At 33.0% G+C, this 23,511-nt stretch overlaps 1 protein-coding gene across 1 annotated transcript; it reads right to left on the reverse strand.

The window, feature by feature from the left end:
- Positions 1-5,588: 5,588 nt before the first annotated feature.
- On the reverse strand, positions 5,589-8,785 carry LOC121244901 (ent-kaurene oxidase, chloroplastic). Its single transcript, XM_041143143.1, has 8 exons — positions 8,564-8,785; positions 8,198-8,358; positions 7,510-7,671; positions 7,030-7,170; positions 6,695-6,949; positions 6,455-6,616; positions 6,178-6,372; positions 5,589-6,083 (listed from the first exon to the last, which is right to left on the reverse strand). The coding sequence occupies exons 1-8, from the start codon at positions 8,736-8,738 to the stop codon at positions 5,772-5,774; spliced, it is 1,563 nt and encodes a 520-aa protein (XP_040999077.1). The 5' UTR covers positions 8,739-8,785; the 3' UTR covers positions 5,589-5,771.
- Positions 8,786-23,511: the final 14,726 nt, after the last annotated feature.

Consider the following 23,511-nt stretch of genomic DNA (forward strand, 5'->3'; position numbering starts at 1 on the left):
ATGAGATCTAAATATAGGGCTATTTGGATATTTTCACTCTCAAATCAAAATGTGTCACGTCAATATTTACATCCTAACTTAAGAACATTCTTAATGGTTTTCTTATCCTATCATTTAAAGTATATCATCAAAATTTACCTTTCTTTTTATTTTATGTATTGATTTTTACAATGTACCTACATTAACCTATCTATTTTTTTCTCTGTCATTTAAATATCATATTTTTTAATATTTTTTATTCATTTCAAATATTTTCTCTAATTACCAATAATATCCTCATTATCCTCGTATATTTTGATATTTATAATATCTCCTCGTATTTTATCTCATATAATTATATCATGTTCTAAAATTCAACTTTAATGTTTGTTTTACGTGTTGAGAATTAAGTTTGGGATTAAATAAAAGTTTGTGACAGCGTAAAAAAAAACAAGATATAATCAAAAAGCTTTGCTACCCACATCCCCACACCCAGCACACCATACTTTTTTTATAAAAGAAAAATAATGTATTCTTCTTAAACTAATTAACTTCTTATATTTATCATCCATACACCATACATTTGGTAAAAAATAAAATAAAATTAAAAAATTATGTGTGGTGTATGATGTGAGAATGATTAATAGAATTTTTTATAATCAAATTTCACTGGTTGAGTACGTCATAATAGAAAATATTTTACTTCAATGCTTGAAGCCTTAAGCCTCATTTGGATAGTTATATGAGATGAGATAATATGTAAATAGTAGTACAATGATTTGTAAATAATAGTGAGGTGATTTCAATTAAGATGTTTTATGAGATTTTTGGAAAGAGAAATACTTTAGTCATAAAGGAATTATACAAATATAAATCCACTAACTGATGTGGCTTGATGCAGTACGTCAGATTGTAAAATTAATTTTAATATAAAATAAATCTAACACATCACGTGAAGCCACTACATTTTGTAGGTTTACTTTTATGTCATCTTTTTGTATTGTAGCATTTTTCTTTTTATTTTGAAATTTGAAAAAATTGAATTCTTGTTGTGTTTTGTTTAAAAGTTTGAAAAATTTGATAATGATTAGATGAAAAAATTAAAAATTAAAAATTGAAAAGTATTTGTGACTTTCTGTTTGTGGTATTTGAATTTGAGATGAGAGAATCTTGCAATCCAAATGGCTTTATTAGTTCGGGACAAACTGCTTTTCCTTTCCTGAAAAGTAACAAAATTAATTGGAATAATGTGCAAAGGCACCAAACCAGTGTTTTTTGAACCGTACCGTACCGGCCGATACATGTCGTACAGGAACAGTGGCCGGTACAGGTACATGAGCTGTTTCGTATCGCTCAGGATACCGGCCCGTACATATTTGTACCGGCCGGTATTTGGTTTTTTGGCCGAAACAATAATTTCGGCCGGTACACAATCTTCAGCATTTCGGCAGAGGTTTGGAGATGGCATTTTCGTAATTTACGTAAATATGCAAGGGCTATTTCGGAATTTCATTGCTTGATAACTTAGGTTTTTTTTTTTTTCATCTCTTTTCTTCCCCAGCTCAGCACTCAGCAGCCACGACTCGCCCAGACCTCCGAAATTCACCCATATGTGCGACAGCGCCGTCCGTCCCACAGCACGTAGCCGTCGCACGTCGCAAGTCGCACGTTGCCGCCGCACGTCGCTGTTGTGCTCAGCAACAACATCTCCATCCCTGTGGCTAACTCGCCTCTCTCTCACTGTCCCTTTCTTAATATCACGGAAGAGTGAGTTTTTCATTTTTTTTATTGATCTATTGGTTGTGAATCTGTGAAATTTATTTTTTGTCATTCCAGTGAAACTGATCTATTATTTTGGCTGTGAATATGTTGGGTTGTGTTTGTTTGGCTGTATTTTTGTTAGTTTACAACTAATAAAATTGTAGAAAATTAAATTGATCTGGAAAATCAATAGATTATTAGTGGGCACCCATTACTGTTTTAGTATTTTGATATACTTTTTAATTTTTTTGATAGGACGAATTGGGTAAATATGAAGCTGTAAATATTAAATAGTCTAATTTTAGTATCATACAATCTAATTTTTGTAAATAGTTACTGCTTTAATTCATTGGCCATTTATTGTGAAACTTAGTTTATGAATTTTTTGAAATCTTGGTTAGGGAGTTTTGCTTACTTGTAACTTATAAGTGTTAATTTTTTATATTTTAATAGTTAAAAATGTCTAGTTGTCAATCAACCGGTGGTATGACTTCAACTCCAACACTTGCTCTTGTAAGATCAGAAGATCCAGCATGGGCCCATGCACGTGCAGTGCCAGGGGCAAGAAATAATACTGAATGTTTATATTGTAATAAAGTAATTAGAGGTGGCGAGATCACTCGGTTGAAGTATCATCTAGCTAGGATTCCAGGCAATGTAGAAGCATATAAAAAAGTCTCTGAAGATGTAAAATGACAAGTGAATAAGTTGCTTGATGAAATGAAAAAAAGTAGAGAGAAGAAAAGAAGAATAATTTCAGAGATTGGAGGCGATATAGATTTAACATCTGATGATATTGATGATAGTAATAGTATGGAGGGACAGTCTCAACTTTCAAAAGGTAAAGGGAAGTCGAAAGAATCTAGAACTGGAAAGTCAGTGGGAGGATTGAGTAAATTTTTTGTTCCAAGAACAACTCCTGGGGTCCAACCTTCAACTAAGAGTTATATGTGTTCAAATGAGATGATTGTAAAAGCAAAGATGGCTGTAGCACACTGGTGGTATGATGCTAATATGCCTTTCAATGCGGCTCAATCCAAGTTTTATCAACCAGCTATCGATGCCATGACTGCCATCGGACCAGGATTCAAGGGCCCTTCTTTATATGAGTTGAGAGGAAATTTGTTAAAGATGGCTGTGCTTGATGTTCAAGATTATTTGCAACAAATTAAAAAGGTTTAGAATGAGGCTGGTTGTTCACTAATGGCAAATGGTTGGACAAACCAGAAGCAACAATCGATAATCAACTTTCTAGTTTATTGTCCGAAAGGTACAATGTTCTTGAAGTCTGTTGATGCATCTGGCCTTAAAAAAGATGCTGAAACATTGTTTAATATCTTTGATGAGGTTGTTCAAGAAATTGGAGCTGAGAATCTTGTGCAGTTCATAACAGACAATGATGCAAGTTATAAAGCTGCAGGAAAAAAGTTACAACAGAAGTATGGCTCTTTCTACTGGTCCCCATGTGCAGCTCATTGCATAGACTTAATGTTGGAGAATTTTTCTAATCCAAGATATTCTCTCCTTATTGATGATACTATAAAAAAGGCAAAAAAGATAACAAAATTCATCTATAACCATGGTTAGGTTTTGGCATTGATGAGAAAAGACTTTACCAAAGGTCATGATTTGTATCGTCCTACAATTACAAGGTTTGCGACAAATTTTTTAAGTATCCAATGCTTGCTCTTGTTTAAGAAAGAACTCAGACAAATGTTTACTTGTAATAAATGGATTGCATCAAGTCATTCTAAGAGCAACATAGGGAAGAAAATAGCTGAGATCGTTTTAGATGATAAAGAGTTTTGGACTCAATGTCAATTTATTGTTAAAGTTAGTGAGCCTTTGGTTCGTGTTCTACGACTTGTTGATGGGGATGAAAAGCCTGCAATGGGATACTTGTATGATGCAATGGAAAGAGCTAAAGAGAACATAAAAGCAAGATGCAATAAAAAAGTTAGTTTATTCAGTCCATTCACCCGGATCATTGATTCTAGATGGGATAGGCAGCTTCACAGTCCATTACATGCGGCGGGTTGTTTTCTTAACCCTGGAATTTATTATAGCCCCAACTTTAAAAATAAAAATAATGTTGTAAGAGGCTTCAACAACTGTGTTATGAAGATGGAACTTGATCCCGATAATCAAGACAAGATCATTGCAGAACTTGACTTATATAAGAATGCAGTAGGTGAGTTTGGACATTCTTTAGCAATCCGCCAGCATGATAAGATTAATCCAGGTATTATCATTTATCAATATCATTTGTTAAATAGTGTAACTTTGTACTTTAAATTTTATCTTATTTTATTTTTACTTATATTTAATTAATAATTTATAATTGAATTATTATTATAGTTGCATGGTGGATCCAATTTGGTTGCGAGGTTCCAACGCTTCAAAGGTTTGCTGTTCGAGTACTAAGTTAATGTTGAAGTGCAACTGGATGTGAGAGAAACTGGAGCACATTTGATTTTATTCATTCGAAGAAGAGAAATAGATTAGTGCATAAACGTTTGAATGACTTAGTATTTGTTCGTTATAACTTGAAGCTGAGAGAGGTAAATTTTTTTAATACTAATGTTTTCACTATTGAAAAATATATAACATTTTTACTTATGTTTGTTTTTATTTTGACAGGAGCATAAAAAATGAAAGAGATGCTTTGGATCCAATCAATCTTGAAAACATTGATTTGATGGAAGAATGGGTGGGTGAAGAATCTGAGCTTCTTGATGGAGAAGATTTGGATTAGGCAAGTATTGAGGAGCCATTAGCCTCACTAAATGAGGAAAACAATGATAATGTTGGTGTTGATGTTGATGTTGATGACGGTGATGATGTTGATGAAAATATTTTGATTAACATGTCCTAATCCTTATTGTCTTTTTGATGAGGATGAGTATCTTTGATGACGTGGTGACGTTAATAATTTTATCATAATAATATTTGTGTTTATAACTTTATGTTAGTTGTAACTTAAAACTTAAGACTTGTATTGAGAAGGATTGAGTTTATGACTTATTTTGTTCTTATTTTGGAATACAGTTAATATTTGTATATATATAATTTATCCAGGTATAAATTATTTCGAAACGGTATACGAAACGGTACCGGTATGATACTGGTACCGAAACGGTATCGGTACCGAAATATTATCTCAAAATAATACATGAAACAGTACCGATATCGAAATATTTCGTTCTAATGCCTTGAACGGTACACAAAGGAACCGTGCAATGTGGAAGAGGGGCTGAAATAGGATAGAAATGAAATATGGGGAAAGGTCGGTAATGGGGAAAAGTAGACATGAGTAGAGAGAAATAAATTAAAAATATTTTGAAGTTGTGAACAGTCAAGGATCACTGTCGCAACTTGTCAAATAAAAATCATATACCACATTCATTGGAAGAAACTTATGAGCAATTTTCTTTATGTTTTAGAGGAAATTGTATTTTACAACATGTGCACTAAGATTGATTCACCCCTACACAATCAAATCACAAATTTATAGAAAAAAAATTAAAAAATAAAAATACAATAATAAATAAAGAAAAAAAGAGAAGGGAGTCGACCAACCAAATTCGGGGACCTCTTGCCAGATTTTGGTGGTTTCCGGCCTCCGCCCGCCACCCGAAGGTGATTATCCCAGCCATCTCTTCAAAATATGCCATGTTCCATGGGGCATCTTGTTATTCGAATGCGTAAAAGCCACTTATACGCCACATCCTCTCCAAATATGCACTTAATTAGAAAACGTTTGAGGGCATAAAATTTTAAATTATACTTTTCTTTATTTTTTTTTTTTATCAAATTCATATTCATTCTATCTTTGACTGTAAATCTCATTGAATAAAAAAGCAGATATCATTGGTAACATGAAATATTAGAATGACTAACATATTGTTTTTCTTCCTTTTCTGAAGGCTTTGAGAACAACTTACAAGCATTACAAACATGAAGTGTCCAATACCTCAGAATCAGTTTTCAGGAAGTGAAACTAAAGGCAGCTGGAGCTCCTAGCTAGGCTATTAATTTCTCAGCTTTAACATTGCTTGCATCGGATGGAGTTTGTGAGTAGTGAGCCCAAGAGTATCCACATTGTCCTCCTCCCCATCTTTCAGCCTCCACTCAAACTCCTGTACTAACCGACCGATTGATGTGCATGCTATTAGGTTTGCCTGAAGAGAACCCGCGCATACTCTCTTTCCTCCTCCGAATGCCATCGTCTTGTACATATCCGTTGGATCATATTTCTCATCGAGAAACCTCTCTGGCTTCCACTCTTCCGGATTTTCCCATTGTTTCTTGTCCATGTTACATCCGTAAATGTTTATTGCAATCTGTCCAACAGTTCCAAGTAAAATTTCTTTGGCAATGGTAATATTAGAGACAAAATCTAATGAGAAATGATGGGTAAATAAGAAAACAACCAACCTCACTTCCAGCCGGAATAAAGTACCCTCCTAATTGGGTGTCTTCGTGTGCATATCGCAAGGGCACTATTGGAACTGGGCTGTGCTTCCTCAAAGTTTCATGGAAAACAGCACTCAGGTATGGAAGCTGAGACAAATGTTCCTCAGCAAACTTTCCAGATCCACAAACATTTTGGATCTGTTGGTAAAGCCGATCCTGTTACATCAAGAAGGAATCAGTATTATATAGTTCTAAAACTAATGGCAAATGGATCCACATATCTGTGATAAAATGTAACCTGATGAATTGGACTTTTAGCAAGTTCATACAAGGACCACTCGGTAGTAACCAAAGTAGTATCTGATGTCTCGATGATTGCCTCCCAAACCAACATGGCAATTTGTTCATTGGTAAGTGTTTTTGCCTCAGATAACAAGTAGCTGACATAACAATCTACTTCCTGCATCAAATCCTTGGGAAGGTTACAATAATGACAATGTCTTCAAAGTAATTTTGAAGCTAGGCACTAAACCATTACCTCTCCAGAAGCAAAGCGCTCCGTCTGCTCCTTGATTAGGGCCTTCATCACTACTTTCCTGCGAAAAGCAACTCGCTTAATTTTCTTCTCGAAGCTCTCATTTGGAATCCATTGCAGGTATGGGAAGAAATCTCTCCAATCCACCTCAATTGCACCCTCCATTAATTCGGTTACTAGAATCTTAAATATCTCCTCTCTTGACAAAGTGCTCCCAAGCTCCTCTACATAAATGGATTGCACGTCATGTCCTAAAGCCTGCAAGTTCCATTGTGTTTTTTCACTTAACTAATTAAGTTGGAAATATATTTAACCAAAAAAAAGGAAAAGAAACTCACTTCTTTCAATGCTAGTCCGAAAAGTTCAGACTCAAAAACTTTCCTGAAATTCACAGCTTCGAGGGGAGACTTCTTTATAAGAGCATGAAATTTGCTTGAGACATTTTCTATCATGGTAACTCTGTGGCGTTGATGCCGCTTCTGAATGTCAAAGTGAGATGATAATCAAACAAGTTTGGTAACATATCTGTACCCTTGAACTACCATTGTTTTTTTAATTTGTACCCGCATGCTAACCAAAATGGACAATTTGCAATCTAAACTACCAATTTTTGGAAATTTGCACCTAATCAAGATCTAACGATAGATCGATGAAAAATAGTCAAGTGACGCAATTTTAATAGTCAGATCTTGTATTGAGATGCAATATCAGAGATTCAAGCTCACAGATGATTGTAATCCAGGGGTGCAAAATCAAATCTACTCTGGATAAGATGCATGCAAAAAATATGAGAGAATTGAATTGATAAAGTACCCAACCTGAGCATTTGGTCCCAGAACATTTGTAAGTATATGTCGCTTTACCATCTTGTGAAACTCATTGTAGTCACTCGTTGCTACCATACATTTATCCGACGTGAGAATCGTTAGGGCTTTCGTTAAATTTCTTGTTGAGATGGATGAATGTCTGGTCACCATAGCCTGAAAGATTCAAAAACTGGTTTATCCCATGGAAGACACAAAACATGCTCTGTTTTTCAATTATTAAGGAACAGAAAGTTCAGCATACATAACATTGTGATAAACATAAGCTACGAAATGCTAACCTCGGGATTCTTATGACAGCATTCATTCACTACATACGAGGATTCTAGACACCCACGTTATCATAAGGGAACTTGTTTGCCACGACATGTATACTCAACGTTCTAAAATGAGGGAACAAAATAACCCCTTTATGGACTTGAATTCCACATTTCTGAACCAGAGGTCACTTGGAAGCTCAAAATCTACAGATTAAACGACACCACCTCCTTTTGGGTGTCTACTTTTGGGAGTTCCAATTACTACTAACAAGTGTAAAGCAAAGGCTAATCTGTTGACTATCCAGCATGGCTCTGGCACCATTTTAAGTAATGATTACTTAAGTTCAACTTAAGAACTGCAGTAGAGTGATATAATCAGTTCAGAGAAAGAAGTTGGAATTGGAAAAAGGAAGCTTAGTTACCTCTTTGGCAACATCTGTTGAATTGAGAACAACAACAGTAGAAGCACCAGTTTTGATCGAATAGATTGGACCATATATCTCAGCCCACCTTGCAAATGTCTTGTGGGGTTTCTTCTCCTTCAGCTGCAGCAAGTTTCCAATAATCGGAAGCCCTGGAACAACTACATCTCCCAATAAACAATGCCCCCCCAAAAAGAACCCATCAATCAATCCCCAAAGGAAGAGCAGAAATCAGTAATCAGAACACAACCCATATCAGTTCAGATCACATATCTTTAAATACAACCGACAGATACCAAATTTTTAAAAAGAAAACCCAATAACAAACAGAAGTAGAAAAGAAAGGAATCGAGAAACATGGAGTACCGGGTGCCGGAGGGAGTGTGGAACTTCCCATCTTTTGGGTGGAGAAAAATCCTCGGATGACCAGAAAGAAAAGCAAAAGAGAGAGACTACCAAGAGCAACAGATGTGGAAAGGGGCGCAGCAGCTTGGATATCTTTAAGGATATGAGTTAGGCTGCTTAGGCTGGCCATGGACATTAGAGTTGAGTAGAGAGACTCAGTTGGGCAGTGGGATAAATAAAAGAAGCTGGCTGTGGGTAGATAAATACTGATAAAATAAGCGATGCCATGATTGTGACCGAAGATGACGTGAGATTTGATCGTTCAGTCCTAACTCTTGAAGTTGCGGTTTTTGGTTCCGGATTATGACTGTTTTTGACATTATCTTTTTTAATTTTTCTTTCAACTTTTTTACACAAACGTATTTTGAGTTGCCCATTCAGAAATGGGTCGAGTATGATTTGGGTACAGTAATAAAAATTATAAGTTGAAATTTATGAATAATAATAATAATAAATAGTAGTGAGATCAAATAATTAATTGGTGGGATATCTTTAATTTCACATAAATTCAAAAAATAACAAAAATAAATATGTTTTTTATAAAAAAAAATATTTACAAAAACGCTATACTTTATAAAAAAATTTTTTTTTTTTCCAAACTCTCTCTTCTTTTTTTTTTTTTTTTTTTTTATGAATCATCACTTGTTTTAATAATTGCAAACAAAAAATACATTTATAGTTTTTTCTCAAACTTTTTTTTACAGCAACATGCTCTAGTCTTTCTATAAACATAATAATAATAATAATGTTAATCAAATTGTGAGGTCATAAAGAAAGGAAGAAAGAAAAAAAAAAAGTTTAAATCTGAAGAGTGGGAAAGTTGATACCATGAAAAGAAAGTCTAGAGATTTGTGTACATTTATGGAGAAATCTCCATAAAAATCTTAAAAGGAAACTAAATAATCAGAAATATATCCCAGCTAATTAAATACCATTTAATTTTCTTGACATGCAGTTCAGTCTTTTCATAGTTACCATATTGAATGGATAATCCCAGACAACAAAATCAGTTACTACATATCTGATCATAAATTTTCATGATAATGTTTGGGTATAAATTTTAATTTTTAATCAACCCAATAACTAGGGCACCACAAAATAAAATCCCTTAATGCAACTATAATGGCAATAATTATCCAATTAGTTAATTGCTTCCTTTATAATAAAAGAGAGATGATCAAAGCAAGTAAATTGAATTATATGGATCAAGGGTTTACTAATTTGTAAAGAGCACTTATTTTCTTGGCATGAAAATTCAGGTATTTTGTGTTTTGTTTGAGAATTTAAAATATTATGTTTTAATATTATTATTATTTTGAGATTTGAAAAATATGAATTAAAATTTGAAAAAGTTGAATTGTTTATTATATTTTGTATAGAAATTTAAAAAATATGTAATGATGATATGAGATGAGAATTTTGTGTCTCATTCCACCTCTCAAACCTGCCCGAAAAATACATTTTCATCTTGGATGGAAATTGGAGCATTCTCTATTTTTTTTTATCCAATTGCAAAAAGGAAAAAAAAAAATCCTTAAACTTTGTGGTGCCTTAATTATTAGGTTGGTAGCATAATTATTCATATTTAACTATAATATTTGAAGAATTACTATAAAAATAAACTCACAAACTAACGTGATTTAAAATAATACGTTTGATTTATTTTATAATAAAAATATTTTTATAATTTTACGAATTACATCAAGTGGATTTGTGGTTTTTTATTATTAAAGTATTTTTGTTACATTTATATTATTATCTTATATGATATCAAGTAATAAATAAATTATTTAGATTTCTTTAATTATTGGATATTTTATATCAAAAGAAGTTGAGAAAATAGAGATTAGATGAGGCGCCGAATATGCCATGGCCTTTGGGAAGTTTGGCGGTCGTGTCGCAAGTGTTTTGGCCTCTGGTTCCGTGTTTGGCGTTTTGCTCTGATGCCTTTGTTTCTCAGAGAATGGAGTCGGCAGGCTAACCGACAAAAGGGCTAACGGATAATGTTGCATGCAGGCACGTATTTTTTTTACCAACTTCAATGAATACCCTTAAATAATGAATGCATGGCTTAGGTCCCGTTTAATTGTTAAATTTATTTTAATTTAATTCAATATAATCTAATTTTAAATTAAATTTAATATCTAAATAAATAATTTTTAAAATATTAAACTTATCTCAACTTAAAATTTTTTTATACTATTTTTTTTAATTTAGTAGCATTTCTTTACACATGAGATTCATAATTTTTTTAATTTTCTATAAATATATTTAAATTTATATTAATATCTAAATATATTTAAATTCATCTTAAATAAATCTCACAAAATTCATTCTATCACCTCAACTCACGACTATTTATAAAAAATTTAATTTAACTCAATTCTCCTCAACCTTCAAACATAATCCTCAAATTGACGGAATAAAACGTGTACGTTGATCTCTCTAGGGCGCAACTTTTTCCATGGCCCATAAGTTTGTGAAACAATGGAGGTGCCAACCAAAAATTAAAAAAATATATATATATATATATTTGTTATTTAGAGAGACAACCTTATATTTTTTACAAAATCTTCGCATAATTATATGGAAAAATCATTTTAATTTATAAATTTATTTTTCTAAAATTTTTATATTGATTCTAATCCTTAAAATTAGAACTTTTTATAATGATGATTGACCTATCTTCATTTGTCGAGAAAGAAGTACTAATAGTGCCGACGGGGACGGTAACTCGTCCTTTGCATGGAATTTAAGGAATCTTTTGAAGCAAGAAGATATTGTAACAAGAGGGATATATGTAGATGGAGGGAGCTGGATGAGCTATGGCTAAAAGACAACGGCTTTGGAAAGACTCAGACAGATGGTTATCTTAACCCCTCTAATCACCTAGCAAGAGTTTTACACGTACGGCAATGTATGTAATAGAGTATTATAAAGAAATGTTGTCACTCTCAATTATACTGAATGATGTATTAATATATTTAAGTGGATGACATGTGACGCAATTTAAAATGTAAGTGTGATTATAAATTATAACATACAGAATAAAGAATAATGACATTATTCTAAAGTATATTTAGGAACAAGATGCTATATGATGGGATGCGCACAAAAGTCATGTGGTTCGACGAGTTTTATGTCGAAGAAAAACTATATTTTGTAAATAAAAATTTATCGTATTGGTAATATGATGGCATGTCTTATATACCAACTTGTAAATAGAAAGATTATGGTCTCGTTTGAATTCAAAATTCACATCAACTCATTCTCTTCTCATCGTTACGATTTTTTCAAATTTTCATACAAAATATAATAAACAATTTAACTTTTTCAAATCTCAAAACAACTTTCTCAAATTCTCACACAAAATATAATAAATAATTTAATTTTTATTCTATTATTCACAAACTATCTCAACTTATCTCTGAATCTAAACTACTCATATATCTTAAAGGGCCCCTCAACTTTTTGCACGAATTTGAGAGGTCCAAGTGAAGAGAGACACACACGTGAAGTACTGGATCATATATCAATTATTGCTATATATTCGTGTAAATATTTTATATAGTATTTAATGAGTAATATTAAAAATAATTTTTTTTCATATGAATCTCATATTTATCTACTTTTATCAAAGGGAGTACATACTCTCCAAAATTACAACTATAATTTCTTTTAAGGAAATATTACCGACAAAAGATCTTAATTTGTTTGTCCGAGATTATGGCTTATAATTAGCATGAGCCTAATATTGGCTTTTAGCTATTAAAAATTAAGAGAAATGATTTATACAAGTTTCAATTAGATAAATTTTATACAAGCTTTTGTAAAAAAGTAGATCCTACTTAAAAAGTATAAAAAAAAATTATTCTGTATTAGTGGAAACCACTTTTTTTACAAAGGACTTGACTAGAAATGCTCAACTCATTTAGAACGTGACTAGAAATGAGAATGCATGGTAGCTCATTAGTTAGTTACACTACAACAGAATGTGTATTTTGTGACAGAGAAAACTGTCACAAAAAAATGGCAAACCGTCACTAAAAATTTTTGGTGACGGTTTGAAACCGTCACCATGACCGTCACCTAAAGTGCGTCACAGAAAATATTTGGTGACGGTTTACTGTACAACCGTCACAAAAAATATTTTTAGTGACCGTTGGAAGTGTTCCGTTCGGTACAACGTTCGAACGTTCATTTTTTGGTGACGGTTATGAACTGTCACAGAAAATAACGTTCGGACGTAAAATCAAACATTCGGACGTTATACCCGACCGATTGGCGTTCGAATGAGAGAAGTTGACGTTCGTTGGAGATCGTGTTCGAACGTATAAAATGTACGTTCGAATGTTAATGCGTCCGAACGTTAATTACATTAAACGTTCGAATATTTGTTCGAACGAAAACGTTAATGTTCAAAAGTAGCGCGTTTAATGTTCGGACGTATACTCGAATGTAAACGAAGGAGCGTCCGAATGCAAGTTTTCTGTTCGAACGTTAGTCGCTTTACCGTTCGAACGGTTTGTTCGTTTAAGCGTGAGTACGTTCGAACGTATAGTTTAACGTTCGTACGATTCAATTGTATTTACGTTCGAACGTTTGTTACAGTGTGAACCAACGTTCGAACGATTTTTATTTACATTCGAACGTACAGATCAGAAATACTAATTTCATAAAATTTAAAAACATAATACCAATAGTATCATATTACATATCCAATTAAGAAGTAACAATGTCTTATAAAAGTACAAAATTAGATATTAAAACTAGTCAGATATTGATAAAAGTTATTTCTTCTTTTTCCCTCGCCCACGGGGATTTTGTTGCAACGACATAACACGTTCCATTTGCACCATCATCTCCCGTTGCACTTGCTCTTGCACTTCATTGCATATTCTTTCCTCCTGGTCTCTCTGTTGGTCCTGCAAACGCGTCTCTAAATGAGACTGTCGTTCTAAGAGAGACTCTAACTCTTGTTGTCTGGACCTCATATACTCATTCTCACGCCGTGCAGCTTCTAAATCTGCCGTAAGATTATTAATTTGTGAAGCCGATGAGGTTGAGGAGGATGAACATTTATGCTTGATAGATCGTCCCAAACCTCTTGCCATACTAGACTGCGGCCCGAGCACTTGTGTGAATATGTCTATGTCACTAGGAGATGATTCCTCAGAAGCGGACTGCATCTCCAACATTTTGCTCTGCAATTTAAAAGGTAATGATCGTAAATAATTAGTAACGTATTAAAAGAAATAGAAATAAGAAATAAACTATTAAAATATTATATATCTATTTATTTAACAAAATTAACACTGCTTACATAATTATCTGCAGCGACAGGATCCATCCACTCACTATGCTCATTAGTGTGAGCAGCAGCATAGACATGAATGAGGGAAAAGTTTTCAGGATCATCACGTTTCTAAAAAAGCGAGAATATTAGCAATTTTAAAAAGATAATATTAGTACTTATCAGAAATAATATCAGGAAAATAAATGAATTCTATAATTTTTTAATTACCATTTTTTCAGCAAGACGATGGAATGACCTTGAACCGGCACGATGGTGGACAGTCATAACGGATCTATTCTGTGCATTTGTAGAACTCAAGTGCTACAAAATATATTAAAAATGTTAATTGTAATATGTATACATATAATATATAAAACGAATATGAATGTAAATAATTAAAAGAGATAAATGTAAAATACCTGATAATCTGGAGATGCGAAAAGATCACAACACTTTCTCCAATCATCTAACTTCATCTGCTGAAAAGGAGACTGCGCAGCCTCTTCCAACGTTTCAAACTTCTTGAAGTGGTCATGACATCGTCCTTTGTGACGTCGAAATAGTGTAGCCATCAACTCATTCACGGTTCTGAAATCCTCGCTACGGCCAAAGTCGAAGTCGAATTCATCCTAATAAGGGAATCAGGAAAAAAATATAATATATTAATCTAGGTTAAAAAAATGTACTGAAAAGTAAACTCACCAGCACACGACTTCGAATGTGCTCCTTAATTTCATTCGGAACATCTCGCCATGAGCGCACATCAAATGGAGCATAAGCTCGAACTAATGTGCCAATATAGGAGGAAAGCGCTGCTGCACTATCATCCACTCCTCCAGTGGAATTATCAGGAATTGTGACCTTCAGTTTACCATGCCTTCTATTTTTTTCAAGAGAGATTCCACGTGTATAGCCACGACCGCGACGTGCAGATGCATCAACTACATGATAATAGATATACTATAATTATAATTATATAGTTATTGAGAAAAAAGTATTAACTATATATATAATTATCAACGACAATATTTCCTTACTGGTAGGTGTCGACTGGCTGTTGTTCTCTTCTGTGTTAGCTTGATCTTCAGGAACGGATTCCTCGAGTGGGAAGTCCTCAATGGGTTCAGGACTTGGACTTGGCGGAGGCACATTTCTTCGTTGTCGTTTTGACGGCATTCTTGAAAATAATTAATTATATCAAAGAAAATTAATTAGAAGAAATTATGAAAATTCAAGATATTTTATACTCACCTATATGAATAAAATATTTAGTACTTTTATTCTTCAGATAAATTTTCCATGCTTGTTTCAGAATCTCCATCAATAACATCTTCTTCATCATCATGCACCTCTTCTTCATCATCTTTATCCACCTCCTGCCCGGATTCTGATTCGTCTTCATCTTCTGACTCGTCTTCTTCTTCTTCCTCCTCACTGACTTGAATTGAATGATCATTTAATACAGACGGGTCGAGATGTACGGGTGGGACATCATCTCTACACAAGGGGAGCAACTCGAGTGCACCGAGGTCAACAAACAAGTTAATACCCTCTCCATCTTCCTGGTATGCCTCAACAATCGGAGTGTCATCTTCATCTCCACTATACTCGTAATCTGCACCCGTTCCTGCTTCATATATATTTCGAGGAACAAATTTTTGTACGACTCGCCAAGTTATCTCCCCACTATCTTCATCAGCACTTTTCATTGGATCAATCAAGTAATAGACTTGGGTAGCTTGACAAGCCAATACGAATGGATCATCTTCGTACCATTTAGATGCAGTATTGACACTCGTAAAGTGATTATCCCTATGTATCGAAACCCGACCACCGCCTAGATCCCACCAATCACATTTAAAGACATATGTTACGGACCCACCCAGATATTTCAATCCGATAATATCACGTATGACACCATAATAGTCAATATCATCTGTTCCATGACTCCCCTCGACCAACACACCACAATTTTGAGTCTTTCTATTACGTTCACGGTCCAAAGTATGGAATCTATAACCTCGGACCGTGCATGCAGTATATCGAAGTGCTCTATTTGAGGGACCACGGGCCAATGCATACAATTCAGAAGAAATTGATCCGGGATCACGAGCACGTTGTTCCAAAATCTATAAATTGAAATAGATTATATTGATTATTTCATTATCCAGAGTTAAAAATTTCACAATATAACATATATATAATTTTAGTTCATACACGTTCTTCAAACCATCCGGGAAATTCTTCCTCGTGTCTTGCCTCTATATTTTCTACGCCTTCCGTCCTAAGTTTGTCCATGTGGTCACTGTTATAACATGTTGCAAAAGAAGTATATTTTGAGCACAACAATTCTAATTAATTTAAAGAAAACTATAATTATTCAAAGAAATGAAATGACATACCTAAGATAATCATCAATCTCTGCAGTTATTTAGCACATACCACCGAACTTTACCCAACTCTCCATCAATTAAATCGTAACCTGTTTGTGCACCCAAGGGTCGTACATTCTGGGAAAACACTGATAGCTCACGAGGAGGCGGAGTAGCAAGATCAGCATTTCGCTCTTGACGATTAAATCGTGTCTCAACACCACGAAGATATAGAGAGCAAAATGTTAACCATTCATCGTGTATATAGGCCTCTGCTATTGAACCCTCAGCTTTGGCTTTATTCCCAACAGTGCGCTTCAATCGACCCAAATATCTTTCAACTGGATACATCCAACGGAACTGCACCGGTCCACCCAGAAGTACCTCTCGCGGTAAATGTATTGCTAAATGGACCATGACATCAAAAAATGATGGTGGAAAGATCTGCTCAAATTTACATAGTATAGTAGCAATGTCTTCTTCCAATTTCGACAACACATCTCGATTTACTACCCGAGCGCACAAATCCTTGAAAAACATACATAGTTCAGATATGGCCACACGTACATTAGATGTAAGCTTCCCACGAATTCCCACAGGTAATAACTTCTGCAAAAATACGTGACAATCATGACTTTTCAATCCATTGATTTTCCAATCATCAGGACTCACGCATCTATCAATATTTGAAGCATAACCATCTGGCAACTTCACACCTTGCAACCATTTGCAGAAATCCATCCTCTCCTCCCTCGTCATCGTAAAACATGCATGCGGCATGACCACCCTGTTGCCTTCCACCCGTAAATGCAGATTATGTTTAATTCTCATTCTCTCAAGATCTTTCCTCGTCTTGATCGTGTCTTTCGTCTTTTTGTTAATACTCATCAATGTACCCAGTATATTATCACAAATATTCTTCTCTATATGCATTACATCCAAACTATGTCGCAACTTGCATGACGACCAATACGGCAAGTCAAAAAAAATACTACGCTTTGTCCAATTCAATTCTGGTATGGCTCGTTTTCTCTTGTTCTTTCCCCGACCTTTGCCAAAATTGTTCGCTCTAACATGTTCCAGTTGTTCCACTATCTCTTCTCCAGATAACTCTTTTGGTGCAATCCTATCCTCTACTCTCCCATCAAACTTGGCACATTCTCTTCTCCATGCATGATTTACTGGTAAATAACGTCGACGACCCATGAAACACAACTTCTGAGAAAATTTTAGCCACTCACTAGCAGTTTCTTTATTACACGTCGGACACGCTAACTTCCCTTTCGTACTCCAGCCGGAAAGATTCCCATACGCCGGAAAATCATTTATGGTCCACATTACCGCAGCATGCATCTGAAAAGATGTCGACTTAGATGCATCATAAGTTCTAACCCCTGTTTCCCATAACTCTTTCAGCTCTTCAATCAACGGCTGCATGAATACGTCAATATCATTCCCAGGTGATCTAGGGCCAGGGATGAGTAAAGTTAACAAAAAGTTTGGCGCCTTCATGCACCTCCATGGTGGAAGATTGTACGGAATCAATACCACGGGCCAAGTGCTATAACTTGTACTCATATTCCCAAAAGGGTTGAATCCATCGGTTGTGAGTCCCAGGCGCACGTTCCGAGCTTCTAACCCGAACTCTGGATACTGATTATCGAAAGACTGCCACGCAAGTGAATCAGCTGGATGCCTCATATACCCGTCATTCTTAACTCTTTTCTCCTCGTGCCACCTCATATCATGAGCTGTTTTCTTACACATATATAGTCTTTGCAACCTAGGTTTCAAGGGAAAATACCGCAACACCTTAACCGGAACGTTTTTCTTACCTTTCCACCTCGACTCTCCACATACAGGACATGCTTGTTTCTCCTCGTTCTCCTTCCAGAACAATACACAATCATTCTTGCATGCATGTATGGACTTGTACTCAAATCCTAATCCCTTTCTCAACTGCTTCGCTTCATAAAAGTTCTTAGGCAATGCAGACCCTTCGGGAAGCACCTCGTTAAATAAGTCCAATACCATGTTTATTGCTTTCGTCGACATCCCACACAATGATTTAATGTGAAGCAACTGCACAATAAACGACATTTTGGAATGTTTTGTACAACCTGGGTAAAGCTCGCGCTTTGCATCTTCCCACAGTGAAGGGAAATTTTCACAATCAGTCCCTGATCCACCAGTTGAGGCATTGTCGTTAACCTCATCCATAAACATCCCAGCTCCAATGTCACCCAACATCTCCTCCATCTCATCATGCTCATAATCATCATCCATGTGCCGCAAATAATTGTGATGATCGACCAATACATCTGCTGACCCTTCATACGGCTCACCATGCAGTACCCATCGCGTATACCCCAGATCCATATCGTTCACAAATATATGACGCTCTACTTCATCCAATCCTATCGCACACAAATTTTTACACCCTCGACATGGACACTTAATGTAACCACGACTATCAGCAGAAGCCCGTGCAAAATCAATGAAAGTTCTTACTCCACATGCATAGGGTACGTAATCCTTTCCAAGTCTATCGTCCAGACGCATCCAATTTTTATCCATTTCTAAAAATATCTATATATTAATAACACGTACATTGAAAATTCACATGCATGTCATGCTCCAATTCTCATTACTTTGTTAATAAGGTAGTTGGTCCTATCCCATTCGAGATTATATTCTCCATATTGCACAAATCACGTCACTCTACTAATTTCTACGTTAGTAGAAATTTCGGCAGCACCTCCCCATAATTCTCCAAGTATACATGTTCAAATATCGGGATTGTCACCCGACGAACAGTATACCCGAAGAACAATGAAGAAGACACCAAAACTTCATATTAAACGTGGAAAGTAGCGAGTAACAAAAATGTGCAATACAGATAATATAATCTCAAACTGTCCACACTGGACAATTCAGGAATCAGTGGACACATAAATGTACACTGATTCCCAAACGGGTCTAAGGGTATTTATGCAATGACACACGCATCTAGCAATATAATCATACAACAATATCTCCATATTTGTTAAACTAAAGAGGGATGGAAGATTATGTGACTCCCTGTTTCGTGTCTTGTACACAACGAGGGAGAATGATCTTGAAGAAATGTTGAAATTTTGGTCTAATTACTTAACCGTCACAAACTGTCCGACCTCGACACTCCTCTCAAGGCCGAAGAGACTATGACAGTCAAGCAATTAGACCGAAATTTAGAGATTATAATTGTTATATATAATTTTAAATGTTATTATATAATTTTAATTATTATCATTCTACAATTATAATCTTAATTCTTATACTTAATTTAGTGAGTTATTTACTTATATAGACAATAAGTATATAATTTTTATATAAGAATCTATTTGATCCTTATTTCCTTTCTCTTTAGTTTATAATAAATAAGTATATTTACATATTCAAACTCTACTTATTTAGTAGTTTCAAGACTTTTTTATTGAAGAGTATTTTAAAGGTTATATTATAATTTTAATTATTATCATTCTTAAAATATAACTTTAATTGTTATACTTGCACTATCATTCTTAAATTTCAATGGTATTATAATAATTTTAATTATTATAATTTTTAAAGAGTTACTTTTATTTATTATTACTTAATTTAAAATATTATTATCACAATTTTTCAAATCCATATCACAAAAACACATTGTATAAATATCATAAAATTCAAATAAAGACAAGAAATAAAAATTTTTTCTTACCAAACTCAACTCTCTCTAACTCTCCAACTCAACTCTCTCTCTCTCTGTGTTGCGCGCACGGGAAAAGAAAAAATGTTCAATGGCGCTCCCGTGCGCGCACTGCTTAAGTTCTAAAATTATTTGTTTAAACGTTCGAACGTTAACGTTCGGACGTTTAAGTTGTACGTCCGAACGTTAACTTAAACGTTCGAACGTTTAAGTTTTATGTCCGAACGTTATTTGATAAAATGCTCGTAGCGTTCGGACGTTTACAGTACACGTTCGAACGTAATAATATCTTTATAACATAAAATCTAGAGGGAAAGTTCCCGCACTTTAATCATATATATTCGAATGTATCACAAGTTTTCGTTCGAACGTTTCTAAATTTAGAGATAAACGTTCGAACATTTAACTTAAACGTCCGAACGTTTATTTCATCAAAGTGTTACCATATTTGAGAGTTAAATTTTCCGCACTAATTTAAGTAACGTTCGAACGTTAACATATTTGGTGTTCGGATGTACATAATTTTCTGGTGATTTTCATCAAATAACGTTCGAACGCATAGTCTACACGTTCGAACGTCTGAATAATCACACACATACCTTAATCGAGCGGGAAATTTCCCGCTCTTATTTAACGTTCGAACGTTAACTTGAAACGTTCGAACGTACGATTCCTACCATACGAACTTCTTACTTATTTGTAATAATCTAAATATATTCAAACGTCATTCACAAATAATAATTTAAATATTTAAAATTCATATCACAACATACTAGAAAAAACTCACAATATATTCACAAAATAACATGCCACATGTATTAACATATTTTTAAAATTGAGTAAGTAATAAACATGTATTAACAAAGCCTAATGAAAATATATTTCTAATAAGAAACACAATATTTCAAATTCATATCACAACATATTTACAAAAACTCACAAACTATTTACAAACTATACAAATAATAATCACAATATTTCAAGAGTAAGTATAAAATCACAACAATATATTGATAAAGTTTAGAAATATACCTAGCACTCACAATATCCTCTTACAAATCAAAATCTTCCAACTTCCCAAAACAAGCAATCCTTCAAAAAAATACAACACTAACTTATTAGAAATATTCTATAACAAAAACACATTCTATAAATATCATAAAATTAAAATAAAGATAAGAAATAAAAATATTTTCTTACCAAAACTCAACTCTCTCTAACTCTCTAACTCAACTCTCTCTCACACTAACACCCTCTCTCTCTCTCTCTCTCTCTCTCTGTGTCTCTCTCTCTCTCTCTCGCTCTCTCTCTCTCGCTCTGTTGCGCGCACGGGAGAAGAAGAAATGATCCGCTTCCTCCCGTGCGCGTACTGATTAATACCGCAAATTATTAGTTTAAACGTTCGAACGTTTAAGTTGTACGTCCGAACGTTATATGCTAAAATTTCACCCGCTCATAACGTTCGGACGTTTACAGTACACGTTCGAACGTACCCTTCTTATTTATATCATAAAATCTAGCGGGAAAGTTCCCGCACTTTCCTCATATATGTTCGAATGTATCACAATTTATCGTTCGAACGTTTGTAAATTTAGAGATAAACGTTCGAACATTTAACTTAAACGTCCGAACGTTTATTTCATCAAAGTGTCACCATATTTCAGAGTTAAATTTTCCGCACTAATTTAAGTAACGTTCGAACGTTAACATATTTGGTGTTCGGATGTACATAATTTTCTGGTGATTTTCATCAAATAACGTTCGAACGCATAGTCTAAACGTTCGAACGTCTGAATAATCACACACATACCTTAATCGAGCGGGAAATTTCCCGCTCTTATTTAACGTTCGAACGTTAACCTGAAACGTTCGAACGTAATAGTCCTACTCTTATTTAACGTTCGAACGTAATATATAAACTATACCATATATATAAATGAATAATATATATTAAATTGTTACTTATTAAATTCTTTATTATATACTAACTTATACTATAATATGTATTCTACATTTTATATATCTATAACTATATACTACATTGTATAGTATGATAGCATAATACTTTAAATGAGAACATAAATGTATATAATATATAAATTATACCATATATATAAATGAATAATATATATTAAATTGTTACTTATTAAATTCTTTATTATATACTAACTTATACTATAATATGTATTCTACATTTTATATATCTATAACTATATACTACATTGTATAGTATGATAGCATAATACTTTAAATGAGAACATAAATGTATATAATATATAAACTATACCATATATATAAATGAATAATATATATTAAATTGTTACTTATTAAATTCTTTATTATATACTAACTTATACTATAATATGTATTCTACATTTTATATATCTATAACTATATACTACATTGTATAGTATGATAGCATAATACTTTAAATGAGAACATAAATGTATATAATATATAAACTATACCATATATATAAATGAATAATATATATTAAATTGTTACTTATTAAATTCTTTATTATATACTAACTTATACTATAATATGTATTCTACATTTTATATATCTATAACTATATACTACATTGTATAGTATGATAGCATAATACTTTAAATGAGAACATAAATGTATATAATATATAAACTATACCATATATATAAATGAATAATATATATTAAATTGTTATTTATTAAATTCTTTATTATATACTAACTTATACTATAATATGTATTCTACATTTTATATATCTATAACTATATACTACATTGTATAGTATGATAGCATAATACTTTAAATGAGAACATAAATGTATATAATATATAAACTATACCATATATATAAATGAATAATATATATTAAATTGTTACTTATTAAATTCTTTATTATATACTAACTTATACTATAATATGTATTCTACATTTTATATATCTATAACTATATACTACATTGTATAGTATGATAGCATAATACTTTAAATGAGAACATAAATGTATATAATATATAAACTATACCATATATATAAATGAATAATATATATTAAATTGTTACTTATTAAATTCTTTATTATATACTAACTTATACTATAATATGTATTCTACATTTTATATATCTATAACTATATACTACATTGTATAGTATGATAGCATAATACTTTAAATGAGAACATAAATGTATATAATATATAAACTATACCATATATATAAATGAATAATATATATTAAATTGTTATTTATTAAATTCTTTATTATATACTAACTTATACTATAATATGTATTCTACATTTTATATATCTATAACTATATACTACATTGTATAGTATGATAGCATAATACTTTAAATGAGAACATAAATGTATATAATATATAAATTATACCATATATATAAATGAATAATATATATTAAATTGTTACTTATTAAATTCTTTATTATATACTAACTTATAATATAATATGTATTCTACATTTTATATATCTATATACTACTTATTAAATAATCAATAAACACCATAAGC

Source organism: Juglans microcarpa x Juglans regia, chromosome 8S, assembly GCF_004785595.1.
Source record: "Juglans microcarpa x Juglans regia isolate MS1-56 chromosome 8S, Jm3101_v1.0, whole genome shotgun sequence".
Taxonomy (NCBI): domain Eukaryota; kingdom Viridiplantae; phylum Streptophyta; class Magnoliopsida; order Fagales; family Juglandaceae; genus Juglans; species Juglans microcarpa x Juglans regia.

What these genes read in the sequence shown, in the direction of transcription:
- LOC121244901 (XM_041143143.1), bottom strand. Translation starts at nt 8,738, where the DNA reads ATGTCCATGGCCAGCCTAAGCAGCCTAACTCATATCCTTAAAGATATC. An exon ending in TTCTGGGACCAAATGCTCAG is followed by an intron (nt 7,171 to 7,509) that starts GTTGGGTACTTT and finishes TTTGACATTCAG; the next exon opens with AAGCGGCATCAACGCCACAG. An exon ending in CTAAAAGTCCAATTCATCAG is followed by an intron (nt 6,373 to 6,454) that starts GTTACATTTTAT and finishes TTGATGTAACAG; the next exon opens with GATCGGCTTTACCAACAGAT.